General features: G+C 45.4%; 1 protein-coding gene across 4 annotated transcripts in view; it reads right to left on the reverse strand.

The window, feature by feature from the left end:
• Positions 1–15,214, reverse strand: part of NDFIP2 (Nedd4 family interacting protein 2) — a 60,054-nt gene that overhangs the window by 14,091 nt on the left and 30,749 nt on the right. For 2 of the 4 annotated variants that reach the window (XM_083501370.1, XM_083501371.1), the window contains exons 2-4: positions 7,452–7,611; positions 6,819–6,958; positions 5,289–5,348 (exon numbers count right to left, since the gene is read on the reverse strand). In XM_083501370.1, coding sequence (XP_083357496.1) covers positions 5,289–5,348; positions 6,819–6,958; positions 7,452–7,611 — 360 coding nt within the window. The remainder of the gene's footprint in view (positions 1–5,288; positions 5,349–6,818; positions 6,959–7,451; positions 7,612–15,214) is intronic. The other 2 variants (XM_083501372.1, XM_083501373.1) reach the window with 1 other exon arrangement.

The following is a 15,214-nucleotide window of genomic DNA, read 5'->3' on the forward strand; positions in this document are numbered from 1 at the left end:
ATGGATTCTCTCCTTGCTGTGGGGTGGGGTATGAGTACAGGACTTTACAGAGGAAGGCAGTCCTTTAGGTAAATAACGTACAGAAGCCCTGTCCAACTGGAACAAGACCTTGAAAATGACCTGGCAGCTAATTGGCAACCAGTGTAGTTCTCTCCATAATATGTCTGCAGCCATGTACTCAACTCAACAACCTGGTTGCGGGGTAGTGTTCTGCACTGGCTATGGCTTGTGGAGCTGTCTCTTGAAAGGCACATTAAGGTAGTCCAATTTGAGATTACCAACACACATACAGCAGGCGGCTACCTATCCTTGCTGAGGAAAAGTCACAGTTGGTGAACCAAATTAAGCCAATAATAGGCATGCCTTGCCATCGATGTTACCCAGATCTCCCTCGGCAAAGATGGATCACAGAGCACACCCCGCCCCCAAATGACACATCTGGTCCGTCAGAAGGAGTGCGGTCCCATACAGACCTGGGAACTGCTCACCAACCAAGTCTCCCTCTTACCAAAGTATAGGCCAGGCTTCCTCAACCTCGGCCCTCCAGATATTTTGAGACTACAATTCCCATCATCCCTGACCACTGGTCCTGCTAGTTAGGGATCATGGGAGTTGTAGCCCAAAAACATCAGGATATCTGAGGTTGAGGAAGCCTGGTATAGGCCCATGAATGGCTTCTATATTCTCACCATTCCTCAGCACTTCATCTCTTTCCCAAGCTAATGGGTTAGGCCCACATTCCTTCCTGGTTGTTCCTTTGTCTCCCTCAAGAGTCAACCAAAACAAGCAGCAAAGGGTGGCGGCCGCTTAAGTCAGAGAGCCCCTTCACATTTCAAGTTGTTGGGGTGCAGTGTAACATGTACGACAAAGACACCAGTTAAAAATGCACACACACAGGAGGCAGCAGTGACTGGCCGCTCCCCCAAAATGTACATTTATGGGGAACACTAAAATGTCAAGGGGCCACCAGTTTATGTATGGATATTTAACACAACACCCTAAAGTGTGAAACACCTGTGTGCTTTCTAGTGAACTCAACGGAAAATTTCAGGTGTGTGTCTTTCTTCCCTAAGTCCCTACAGTAATTAAGATTTTAGATTCTGTTGAGTTTATGTGTCTCAACGAGGAGCCATAGTTTACTGAGGGACTGCAGAAAGGTCTAGGTTGGTTCCCCAACTTCTGTATTGAAAAGGAAATCAGTTCCAGGAAAATTATTTCCGCTGTAGAGACAGACACAATGAAACTCCACCAAAGCCCAATGTTTAACCTGCTCCCTATGGTTACTGAGCCTTGGGCTTCAAGTCTTAACTTCTGGCTTCCACTCCTCAGTAAATAAAGTAGGTGGTCAGAAGGTATCCAGTTAGTATTTTAGCGTTAGATCAAAACGGACAGAAGTTAGAACTACAGCTAAGACACTTCAGCAACTTCCAAGGATTCTTGTGATTGTTTTCCTGTTTTCTTAGTGGCACTTTGGGAAGATTGAAGATTATTTTTTGTTAACTTTGTCATGAAAGAAGCTGGAGAACCCATAATTCTACTGCATTCCTGGATATATTTTATTTTGAAGATGCATATAGAACATTATTGAGCATTATTTAAAATGCTGCAGCAGCCCCGGTATAAACATAGACAGACCTATCTAAATATTTTCTGATTTCCACCCTCAACTGTTCACATACATTTTAGTAGTTAGGGACTCTCTCTAAATTCCCACTAAATAATATGAACTTAAATCTCATTGATTCTAGCTACTCTATTGAGATATTCAACATGTGCTCATGTAATTGTCCAATTACAATCCGCAAGTGTGTAATGAATATTCTAAATCAAAAGCTTTGCTGCTATCAGACAGCAGAGGGTGCTAACATCCTAAAAAATACAACTTCAGTTGAGGTACCATAGTTTTGTTGCTCATACCATTGCAATGTTAAGCAGCAGTATGGCATCCCTACATTAAAGGGATAATTATTCATGATTTTTTTTTTTTACTTGCTAGTATGTACTATGTAATAGTGAAAATTATACCTATTTTGACTATATGGAAAGACATTATAACAAACGTATATTTGCTTTGCATTCTGCCTGGCAATGTTTGGTAGCTGCAGCATAAACAAGTATTTGACAGAAATTAGCCTAAACACATCTTCGTTGGTATTTTAGAAGTACCAAACAATCATCCTTTGGAAGCGTAAAGGTGCTGCGTAGTAACACCTCACAGAAACTCAATGAACCAAAAGCAAGTGTTGCATTTTATTTCCTTTCATCCTTCCTACTGGATACATTTCCCACTCCAACCCCACCCCCAAATATTGGAAATTGCAACAATATCCAATCCAAAGGCAGAAACCTTGTTCACAGCAAGATACACTCTAAAACAGGGGAGGCTCAATTGCCCACAGAAATGATACTAGTTTGAATGACCATGATCAGTGCTCCCCAAACTGATGTTATCCAGTTGTTTTAGACTAGAACTCCCATCAGTCATAGCCAGTACAGTAGTGCCCCGCAAGACGAATGCCTCGCAAGACAAAAAACTCGCTAGACGAAAGGTTTTTTCGTCCGCGATTTGCCTCGCAAGACGAATTCCCCTATGGGCTTGCTTCGCAAGACGAAAGCCCATAGGGAAATCTCCGGGGACCTCTTTTAAATGCTAGCGGTGGGGAGCAAAGCCTTTCCCCCCCCTCCGGCCTTCAGAAGAGGTCCAGGAAGGCTGGCGGGGGCCAAAAGGCTTTGCTCCCCAGGGCCAGCATTTTAAAAGCAGTCCGGGATAGCAGGGAAGCGCTTCCTGCTATCCCGGACGGCTTTTGAAGGCAGGAGAGATCCGCGAAGCCTGGGCGCGCTGCGCGCAGGCTTCGGCATGCCGGCAAGTCTCCGCCAGCAGCGGCAGAGCTGCCGCTGCTGGCAGAGAGATCCGCGAAGCCTGGGCGCGCTGCGCGCAGGCTTCGGCATGCCGGCAAGTCTCCGCCAGCAGCGGCAGAGCTGCCGCTGCTGGCAGAGAGATCCGCGAAGCCTGGGCGCGCTGCGCGCAGGCTTCGGGATGCCGGCAAGTCTCCGCCAGCAGCGGCAGAGCTGCCGCTGCTGGCAGAGAGATCCGCGAAGCCTGGGCGCGCTGCGCGCAGGCTTCGGCATGCCGGCAAGTCTCCGCCAGCAGCGGCAGAGCTGCCGCTGCTGGCAGAGAGATCCGCGAAGCCTGGGCGCGCTGCGCGCAGGCTTCGGCATGCCGGCAAGTCTCCGCCAGCAGCGGCAGAGCTGCCGCTGCTGGCAGAGAGATCCGCGAAGCCTGGGCGCGCTGCGCGCAGGCTTCGGGATGCCGGCAAGTCTCCGCCAGCAGCGGCAGAGCTGCCGCTGCTGGCAGAGAGATCCGCGAAGCCTGGGCGCGCTGCGCACAGGCTTCGGGATGCCGGCAAGTCTCCGCCAGCAGCGGCAGAGCTGCCGCTGCTGGCAGAGAGATCCGCGAAGCCTGGGCGCGCTGCGCACAGGCTTCGGGATGCCGGCAAGTCTCCGCCAGCAGCGGCAGAGCAGCCGCTGCTGGCAGAGAGATCCGCTGGGAAGGAATCCCTTGGACCCCCGCCGGACTTCAAAAGAGCTTCGGGAAGTCCAGCGGGGGGCCAAGGGATTCCCTCCCAGCCGCCCGCCTTTAGAAGCGCTCGGGGGAACACCTGCCCCCGCCGCCCCACTTCGGAAAGCTGTTCCGAAGTGGGGCGGGCAGGCGGGGACACCCGCCCCCGCCGCCCCACTTCGGAAAGCTGTTCCGAAGTGGGGCGGGGGGCGGGGACACCCGGCCCCGCCGCCCCACTTCGGAAAGCTGTTCCGAAGTGGGGCGGGGGGGGGCGGGGACACCCGGCCCCGCCGCCCCACTTCGGAAAGCTGTTCCGAAGTGGGGCGGGCGGGCGGGGACACCCGCCCCCGCCGCCCCACTTCGGAAAGCTGTTCCGAAGTGGGGCGGGGGGCGGGGACACCCGGCCCCGCCGCCCCACTTCGGAAAGCTGTTCCGAAGTGGGGCGGGGGGCGGGGGCACCCGGCCCCGCCGCCCCACTTCGGAAAGCTGTTCCGAAGTGGGGCGGGCAGGCGGGGACACCCGCCCCCGCCGCCCCACTTCGGAAAGCTGTTCCGAAGTGGGGCGGGGGCGGGGACACCCGCCCCCGCCGCCCCACTTCGGAAAGCTGTTCCGAAGTGGGGCGGGCAGGCGGGGACACCCGCCCCCGCCGCCCCACTTCGGAAAGCTGTTCCGAAGTGGGGCGGGGGGCGGGGACACCCGGCCCCGCCGCCCCACTTCGGAAAGCTGTTCCGAAGTGGGGCGGGGGGCGGGGACACCTGGCCCCGCCGCCCCACTTCGGAAAGCTGTTCCGAAGTGGGGAGGGGGGGCGGGAACACCTGGCCCCGCCGCCCCACTTCGGAAAACTGTTCCGAAGTGGGGCGGGGGGGGCGGGACACCTGCCCCATCCGCCCCACTTCGGAAAGCTGTTCCGAAGTGGGGCGGGGGGCGGGAACACCTTCTGAAGGCGGGCAGGGGGCGAAAGTCTTTGTCCCCCCTGCCTGCCTTCCCAGGGGCTTTTAAATCGCCCCGGACAGCGGAGAAGTCCTCCGCTGTCCGGAGCGATTTTAAAATGCCGCTCGCCAGCATTTTAAGATAGCCCCGCACAGCGGAGAAGTCCTCCGCTGTCCCAGGGTTTTTTAAAATGCTGGGGGTGGGAAGAAAAGCCCTTGGTCCCCCCCCCCCAGCCTTCAGAAGAGGTCCGGGGACAGACTGTCCCCGGACCTGGTCTGAAGGTGGTTTCCCTAGGAACGCATTAATTGATTTTCAATGCATTCCTATGGGAAACCGTGCATCGCAAGACGAAAAAACCGCAAGACGAAGAGAATTGCGGAACGAATTAATTTCGTCTTGCGAGGCACCACTGTATGGTCAATAGTCAGGGATGATGGGAGCTGTGGTACAAGGCACACAGTGAAGGCTCTTCTAGAGGAAGGATGCCCAGCTTACCAGGTATTCCTGGTTATTTCCCTCATGTTTTCAAATTTATTTCTACTACTATAGCAGATGAAAGGATATTTTCATAACAGCAGAATCTCATGCATGCTTACAATTAAACGTAAGTCCCAATGTGCTCCGTAGTCCTTATCTCTATTTAAGTCTTTATAGAAAACTAATGAGAACCTTCATATAGCATTGTGATATTAGAATTGCGGCAAGTTCATCGAGTAAAGGCATTGAGAAATTCATTTGTTTCTGCTTGGCAGGAAGAAAACTCACTGCAAAATCTAAACTTCATAGAACTGTTTCATACCTCTGGTGGGCTCAGGAATATTTCATCAAACAGACTCCTAGACTCCCTAAATTGGCCGTGCTAAGCATGTAAAGAAAATAAGACAGAAGAACTAAAGGAATGTTAAGCCATTCAGTACAAGTCAAACATTCAAGCAATGTTTCTAGCAAACTAAATTATAATTTAAATGTAATGTAATATAAAAGGAATTGAAAATAGCTCACAGAGAGAGATCCAGTACTTCAAATACTGACAGTGCTCTTCTATACGTTTGTATTCAGAAGCAAGCCCCACTGTACAATGGGACTTACTTCTGAAGCACAGAATTTTAGCATGGAAATAGATCGTTGCTATTTGGTCCGATTAGAAATGAAAAACTCACGAGGAAACAGTCACACCAAAAGGTGTTCTACTACACAGTATGCAACAGCTTTGACAAATGGGCAACTGAGGTCAAAATACAGGCTAAAACAGCTTTCTGTGGTCTTAACATTTATCTGAGATAGCATATCACATTGTTACTGTGATGGCAAACCCCTGTATTTGAGCAAACACTTTCTTATCCGATTTATAAGATTTGAGAGTAGTTAAAAAGGGCAGGAAGTTTCCAATGCTACCCCCATTTAAGTGTAAGAGTGAGTGAGTGAGTTTGTTTGTTTAAGTAAGTAAATGTCTTTTCATTCAGATGAATACAATATGTTGCATTCAATGTAGAGCTAACCAAAACATTCCATCACTGCAAGGATTTCTCCTGGTACCTGCACCCCCTAAATCAATTTTGGGGATTCCTCCAACCCTGTATAGCAGATTTGGGGTGGTACAAGGAGCGTGTAAGGAGGTGGGGAAGGGAAATATCCTTGTAACAGCACAGCTATTTAGTTGAATACCACCTACAGCCCAGTACAATGACATCAGAGATGGAAAAACATTTCAAATATTTATGCACTACCGTAGTTTTATATAGATATATATAAATAATACCAATCTTGAACAAGAATGAGAATAAAAACCTGCAAAAATTCCTATGTGCCAGCAAAATTATTAAGCATGTGCATGCAGCCAGGTACCTGCAGTTTTGTACTGTGACATATACTTACTCTCTAGCATTGTAACTGGTGACCTTTCAGATTAAATGCAGCTTAACCACTGCATATGGTGGCCCACCAAGAATTCAGTGGAGCTACTATTGTTGCCTCTCTAGGTCTACAAAGTAGAAAGGACTACTGAGCTCTTGTAGCTGGTGGGCTGTGCATGGTTTGATTAGTTATGAACTGAGTTCATGAATATTAAGCATGAAAGAAAGCTTGAAGCAGTCAATGGGTCTTTTTTTTTTACTCCATAAAGTGCTACAGAAACATTCTCGTGCTTTGTGCAAATAATAAAAACAAACCCCACCTTCATTTAGCTAGCTACTACCTCCTTTAACAAGCTAAGCAAGTGTCAATGAAGTTTGCTTCAGAAATTGATTTTTATCCAATATATACCGAAGCCAATCCAAAGTTACGTATTTCAAAATTGCATGTTTTCATGCTGTACAGATTGCTCACTCACTCTTTGAGCTGCTGCTGCTTCTGCTGCAACAGCTGCCATTGCTGCAGCTTTGGCCTTCTCCGCTTCATCATAAGTGGGAAGAGAGGTAGCTACACTGTATGGAGGTGGCACAGGGTAAAAGTCATTAGGCGATTCCATTTCTGTTAAAAAGAAAACACACACACACACACATCAACTCATGTTTTAGAGACTAAATAATCATTAGTCAGAACTACAAGTCTATAAAGCCTTTAAGAATGCTGTATTGTTTCTTATAGCTAGAAATAGTGAGTGAGGGTGGTTTTATATATTTATCAATACAATTGATTCCTCATATCTCTGTACTGTTAGGATTGTGGTCCAAGTTTAATCAAATAAGACATGCTAGCTTTATCATACATAGACAGAAAGGCATCCAAGATAAATGCATATCACAAAGAACATTAATTTAATCTGGTTATTTGCTCTATTAAGCGCAAAGTCATTTGGGGTCCTGTACAAAAAGAAAAAGAGCAGATCGTATTTTATAAAGGGCAGCAGAAGGAAGCATGAAGAGATGATGGCACCATATGCTTCTGAAAAGATTATTCAAGCTATATTTACTGCTCCAGCATTGCTAAAAATATCTGAGGTTATATAAATGAAAGGAAATACCTGCTGTTGCAGCTGCTTCTGCAGCAATACTACAGTAAGGTGGAGGTGAAGTATCTTCTTCAGGTAAAGATGCCTCCATTTGAGAGGCTGGTGCAGTTTCTGTAGATGTGGAAGGTTGTTCAGCCACTGATGATTCTGGAAGATCATCTTCATTGTGAAGCTTTTAAGAAAAACAAATACATTCAGGGAACTGTTTCATCTACTCCGATGCAATTTATTAAGTAATGACTGAAGAGAAACCAGTAACAAGAGTAACTCCTAATCGGAACTTAACTATATTACAGTGGTACCTCTAGTTACGAACTTAATTTGTTCCAGAGGTCCGTTCTTAACCTGAAACTGTTCTTAACTAGTGGTGTGCTTTAGCTAATGGGGCCTCTTGCTGCTGCTGCACCACTAGCACACGATTTCCATTCTCATCCTGGGGCAAGTTCTCAACTCGAGGTAACTCTTCCAGGTTAGCGGAGTTTGTAACCTGAAGCGTTTGTAGCCTGAGGCGTTTGTAACTCGAGGTACCACTGTACTCACCTCCTGTCTCTCCCAAAAGGCAGCAAGTACGTAAAATGTTTTTCCCAAAAAAAACATGTGCTACTTACAAGTATTTGCCCATGATAAAAGACTGAATGGTACTGTAGTGTTTCACCATCACCCTATTGTGTGTATTGGGGGAAGGGGTGTATTTGAGAGTTTTCCTAAAAGAACATAAGGATCAACTAGACCCAGACAAAGTATCGTATTTTTCGCTCTATAAGACGCACCAGACCACAAGACGCACCTAGTTTTTGGAGGAGGAAAACAAGAAAAAAAAAATTCTGAATCTCAGAAGGCAGAACAGAAGAGGGTTCGCTGCACAGTGAAAGCAGCAAACCCTCTTGCTGTTCTGGCTTCTGTGATAGCTGCGCAGCCTGCCTTCGCTCCATAAGACGCACACACATTTTCCCTTACTTTTTAGGAGGGAAAAAGTGAGTCTTATAGAGCAAAAAATATGGTAAATGGGTGAGAATATATGAAATCATTTCATGATATGTAGATAACAATGTGCTATTTAAGAATATCACAGAACATTGCCTAAACTGTCAACTGCACTCTTCCTGACAGATAACTGGGAGCGAAGTCCAACTCATTGCGCCTTTGATGTATTGTAACTTATTATGTAGCTTGTACTAGGCAAGCTTCTAACAACCCTTGATGTTAGGCCCCATAATGTCTAATTATGGTTGATTCAAATACTAGTCCAGAGTATGAAGCAAGAGTTTCCTATGAACAACAGTAACATTTCAGATTTGCCTGAAAATCCTCCAATTATTTCACTATGTCTACGAAGTCCTAGTTTCAGAATATGAAGTCAGAACAAGACATGATAAGGGTTATGCAAACCACTTGTAGCTGACCAGATTTCAGAAAAAATCTATTCAGAAATGGTTGAGATGTAGCCATTTACCATTTCCTCAAGAACTGTAAATTCTTGTGATCAAATTGGTGCTTGTTCTTTTTCTGTATTCTTGTTATACAGCTCATTCTGTTTGCCAGGTTTGTGATTCATCTGCATTTACATTATGATTCATCTAGGTACGTTCAAGAGGCTAGTTATAGTTTGCACTTATGTGATATTAATTAAAGAAATAAAAAGAGCTGTACTGTAACTTGTTCATTATCAGCAGTTACATTGCTCACATTGTGCGAGTCAGAAATAATTCTATTAACAACTAATATCAGATCACATTGGCTGTTTTAATGTCCTCCTCTTGAACAAGAGTTGAAAATTCCACCACTCAATCTACAACCAAAAAGGTTATATAACAGCACTCAAAAAGCATTATCCTGTAAGTGAAAGCACTGCGAGACACCTTCCAATTCCTCAAGCCTTTCCCAATGTCCCTTGATGAAAAGGGACCTTATACCAAAATTTAAAAGCTCTGTGAAATCTAACATCCCTGATTTCACAGTTATGTGAAGGGGTGTTTGTGTACAACAGGGCTGTACAGCCAATGTCTGAAAGCACCCTGAGGTCACATGATACCACTTGCCCCAACCCCAATGTTCATATGTTCAATGAAGATGCCCTCTACAAAGAAAAGCATATATATACAGACGTATTTACACAAGTTTTACTTTGCAGACATCTAGGCCTAATGCTTAGACATCCAGAGCACTTACATTTCACAACCCTAGATTCACGTCCAGATGAATGTCCTCACATTCTTCACAGCATGTGACTTTACACCATGCACACATGAAAGTGTATAGTATTTCACAATTCTGCAGCTTCTCACACACAGTTTAGCACTGTGGTGTCTGTTCTTTTTAGGTGCACCACAAATTTCATTGCAACAAGCATGATTACTCTGCAAATACCAACACTGCTTTGCTCTGACACAGAGGCTGATCTTATTAAGGGCAGGGCTGGGCTTAAGAGGCACAGCATTAAAGAACACAGGTAGCAAGTTATCCTTTATCATCAAAATATAATTTCCCTGCCAGAAAGGAGGCAAAAGACAGGTCTCTTGCCAATCAGACCATGTTCTTAGTACACAACTTTTTCTACTTCAAGGAATATTACCTTCATTAATATTTATTAAACTTGCACCCTACCCTTCCTTCCAGGGCAGCAAACATTAAAATGTTAAAACAATTTAAAACCTCTATAAGCCATCTAAGAACATAAGCACTTTTTCAATAACTGTAAAGTAACTCCCAGTAATCTCATCACTGCGAGTTGGTACTTGCTGCGGGGGTTGCCTCAGTTATTTTAACTAACCAGTTAGGTATGTAGACAAGGAACTTCCCTCTACAGCACAGCTAATATAGGGAGAATATTTGTCAGTACAGTGGTGCCTCGCAAGACGAAAATAATCCGTTCCGCGAGTCTCTTCGTCTAGCAGTTTTTTCGTCTTGCGAAGCAACCCTATTAGCGGATTAGCGCTATTAGCGGTTTAGCGGCTATTAAAGGCTTAGTGGCTTAGCGGCTAAAAGGCTATTAGCGGCTTAGCGGCTTAGAAAAAGGGGGGGAAGCGAAAAAAATCACAAGACTCGCAAGACGTTTTCGTCTTGCGAAGCAAGCCCATAGGGAAATTCGTCTTGCGAAGTGCATCGAAAAACGGAAAACCCTTTCGTCTAGCGGGTTTTTTGTCTTGCGAGGCATTCGTCTTGCGGGGCACCACTGTATCTGCCAATACTTAGCTTAAGCCACTCTCTGCTTGGAGAATATTAGGCTGGGGTGATACTTAGCTTCAGCTACTGTAACTTCCTCTTGTTTCTTGCAACAGAGCCACACTCATTACTCACAGCCAAGCCAAAACCAACATATTGAGCATGTGCAAAGCTTCAGCTGAATTGAGCATCTGGGGAATGGAACCAGATTTGGGGGAAGCTGATAAAAAATATGTAGAAAGCCCACTGCAGAGTCAGATTTCTCCCACTGAACAAAATCTTGCTGCTTATACAGAGCAAGCTTTGAATGTTTATCCTGGAAAAGAGGGCACTGAGAGGAGATATGATACCCATCTTCAAATATCTAAAAAGCTGTCACATGAAAGAGGAAGCAAGCTTGTTTTCTCCTGCTCTGAAAGGCAGGCCCTAAACCAATGGATTCAAGTTACAAGAAAGAAGATTCCAACTAAGCATCAGGAAAAACTTTCTGACCGAAAGAGCTGTTTTGACAGTGGAAAGGACTCACTCAGAAGGTGATGGATCCTCCTTCCTTGGAGGTTTTTAAGCAGATGTTTTAGCTGTGATTCCTGCATTGCAGGGAGATGGACTAGATGACCGCTGGAGGTGCCATGCAACTTTATGGTACCATGATTCTACTAAATAAGAGCAGGCTGTGTGGGTGAACTGTAGGAAAGAGTAGATTTTCCCAGCTCTACTTTATTGCTTCTTGGGTTATTCCTTGAGTTGTATTTAGTAATAAGGAAGAATAATTTACAGAATTCTGGTAGACAAAGAAAGCACTTCTGAAGAAGAAGAAGAAGAGGAGAAGAAGGAGGAGGAGGAGGAGTTTGGACTTGATATCCCACCTTTCACTCCCCTTAAGGAGTCTCAAAGCGGCTAACAATCTCCGTTCCCTTCCTCCCCCACAACAAACACTCTGTGAGGTGAGTGAGGCTGAGAGACTTCCGAGAAGTGTAACTAGCCCAAGGTCACCACCCAGCAGCTGCATGTGGAAGAGCGGGGAAGCGAACCCGGTTCACCAGATTACGAGACTACCACTCTTAACCACTACACCATGCTGGTTTATTGCTTTGACCAACATTAAACTTTTTTTTAACCATCCCTGCTTCCTTGAACAGTGAATTCACTGACGGGGGGGGGGGGGCAACAGAAGACCAAGCACTGCCCTCTGAACTACATACTTCTAAAGGAAGCAGGGAAGCAAGATGAAAATCTTAGCCCGGCAGTTTGAATTACATTTATGTTTCACAGATGGAAACATTGACAACAATAATGATAAGCAATCTTACATTTTTGAGTGATGTGCCTATTCCCCACCCACCCACCTCTGTGATATTTGATCTGGCCACAAATGAAAGAAAAGCTGCAGTCCTATTCACCCTTATCTGGGAGCAAGTTTCACTGAACTCAGAAGACTTACTTCTCATCAGACTTGGATAATATTGCATTGGAAGTGATACTCGTATGCGTGTGACGGAAAGCAAATGGGAGTGACAAACAAGGTAGCAGCTTTCAAATCATCTACCTTCTCAGCAGAAAGAAAGAAAGAATAATCTGCAACACTTGTGTGTTGCAGAGAATTCTGCAGTGTTCTAGGATTTATGAGGGGAGGGATGACAGCTCCCCCTTGGAATCCTAGCTAACTTCTGATGGACTTATTAGTGCCTGCTGGAATTCCTGCAAGAATGCCCATCTAAGGGGGACTGAGCAATTTATCTTTGCTGAAAAACTTTACGTACAGATTAAGTTATGCCCAAGACTTGCTTTGTAAAACCAACATTGGGGGAGCATAAGAATTCTAGTCAAAAAAAAGCACAGATGATGAAAACTGAAGTCAGCCCTGTTCAAGGGCACAAATGAAGGAAGGGCCCTGGGCCAATCTTGATAGGCACCATGTTTTTGCTGCAAACTGAAGGAGAAGATCAGTAGCGCTGCAGAAGCTGCCTTACTGAGAAGCTTGTCCACCTTTACAAAACCCTGAACAGCCTTCCAAGGAATCACTGGAACAGAGTTCAAACACTATTGCAACAGACACAGTGAATGATTGTTACTATAAGCTTCAAAAACTGGGAAAGTTGCCAGTTGCTGCTGAATATTGGTGACCCCCTTCACTTGTGGTTTCCTATATTCAGAATAACAACAAAAATCTGTTTTTAAAAAACCCCTGTAAATTTCCCACATTCACAGTAATAGACAGAAATACATTATTGATTCCAAGTGTAGCACAAGCCCCTTTCACCAACTCAAGCCTATCACATTCAGATATACAACCTACAGATTTTCTTGGCTGTGGTTCAAAATTTCACAATGAGGTTGATCATATCATATAACATGGACGGAATTATGTCAAAAGTGAGACAGCAGATATCTACTGAATTTTCACTAGTTAGAAGTGAGTTCTGTTCTGAAGCTTGGTGAAGGCTTGGAGGCCACATATGGCCCACTAGGACTCCTGATCTGTCCCTTGGGACTCAAACCAGGCCACACCCCTTCCCCCAGTCCTGCTCCATGCTTTACTTGAGTGCTTTTACCTGGCTGGAATTTGCTCTCTGTGATAACACCCCTTGCTTTCCTGGATTTAGGTGTGTGCGAGAGAGAGGGAGACAGATAGAAACATCTGACTTATGCAGCTTACTGTACAAAGGTAGAAGTCTAGAGTTGGAAGGGACCCTGAGAGTCATACAATCGAACCCCCTGCAATGCAGGAATCCTGCCCACAGCCACACCTGGTTAGGCTCAAACCATCAACTTTCTGCTTAACAGCCGGACACACTGACTTATGGCGCCATTGGTAAGAGTCACATATCTTGCTCCACCCACTTTTGCCATGGTCCCTATCCACGTTTTGACTCTGGTCACTCCCACCACTGCCATAGTTGTCTCTCCATGCCAATGCCTACAAGGCAGCGAAGCCCTTGAGCTGAAAAAACGTTCTCCACCCTGCTCTTCTCCCTCTTTTGTTATGTAATAGAAGTAAAGGGAGAAATAGGACATGGTATGCTGCATTTCCTTCCTGTTTTCTAAATAGTTGATCAGCCAGGTTGCTTACAAGGTCCATATAGATTTTAGATGCAGCAGTTGCCTCACTTCCTCAATGCATTTATGAGCAACTGTGATACAAGGAACTTGCTTGAAATGGAGCAAGAATTAGAATGATGACACCCCAGGAAGTTATTCATACAAAAATAAGCAAACCTTGCAAAACACTATTGTATAGAAAGAGCAGTGCCATCATAGTTATAATCTATTGATGGCTACCATACTCTGCCTCCTGTTATAAGAATTCTAAGGTCTCAAATATAGAATAAATCTCTGACTTTTGTCTTCTGGGTTTCTGGGGTTTTTCCTGTTGTTATTCTGTCTCTCACGGCTACAATAAACCTACCATTAAAATTATGGACTGGTCATTTCTTCGTCAGAGGGCAAACGGGCAAATTTAGCAGGGGATCAAATACTTTCCTCCCTCACTGTATAATGATTTTGGGGTAGTCTTTGGCTAAGGGGGTTGGGCAATGTCAAAAGTCTTTAAAGGTTCCTGCACACTTTGTCTCCCTCCTTGGAACAGAAAAATAAGTATCTGCCTTGCTTTCCACTGGATCCAGCCTCCATCCATTTTTCTCTGACCGATCATGGACTTAGGGGACTCAAGAGTCCCATGGGGAATTTGGCAGCAAAAGCCAAACCCCAATTTTTACATCACTCCACAGTCGAGGCAGCAACACTTCCGAGTACCACAAGAAACCACAGGAAGGGGAGTGCTCTTGTGCTTGAAATCCTGCTTGCTAGTTTCTCACAGGAATCTGGTTGGCCACAGTGAGAACAGGATGCTGGCCTAGATGTGCCAATGGACTGATCCAGCAGGTCTTTATGTTCTTATATAAAATGCTAATTAATGCTCAATCAGTTACCCTTACAGCATTCCTGTAAACTAGGTCAGTAAAATTAATATACTGAAGTCAAGGAATTGAAGTGGAGAAACATTTGGCCTAGGTCAGAGATTTCAATCAGCAATTGCGTAGAAAGCCATCTTGTGAATTACTAATTGGTCATATTCATAATGTGCACAGATACTAAAAGCTGATATACATAACCGGTATACAGGAGGAGCAAACCCAGCATAAATTTCCAGCTTTCCCTATACAGCATAGTAAGAGTTGGGTGGTTTTGTTTTTTAAAGAGAAATGTAATACAAAGGAGGAGTATCTGGAGCTGACTGTAACAGCAGTGCAATTAGTTAAGGGTGGGAGGGGTGAAGGGAGCAAGGGGAAGAACTAAGGGTTTAAGTGGCCAGTGACACAATACTTCAAATGGTACATCAATTTTCAGACGTACCCCTTGCAGCCTGCCTCCCGCATACGCATATGGTGTGGGCAGGCTTTCAGTTTTCAAAAAGTCAAGACATCTAGTGAACCATTCCCTTGCCACTTTCCATTTCTTAAGCTAATGTTTTTGGGGAGAGAAGATTAAACTTTAAATATTGTCATAGGCCAGGGATGGAGAACCTATGGCTCTCCAGCAGAATTAGGATTCCACATCCCATCAGTTTCATGGCTAATGGGGAGTTACAGTCAATGGGTGGCAACCAATTTCCC

Source organism: Podarcis liolepis (assembly GCF_965112155.1).
Source record: "Podarcis liolepis genome assembly, chromosome: 4".
NCBI classification, from domain to species: domain Eukaryota; kingdom Metazoa; phylum Chordata; class Lepidosauria; order Squamata; family Lacertidae; genus Podarcis; species Podarcis liolepis.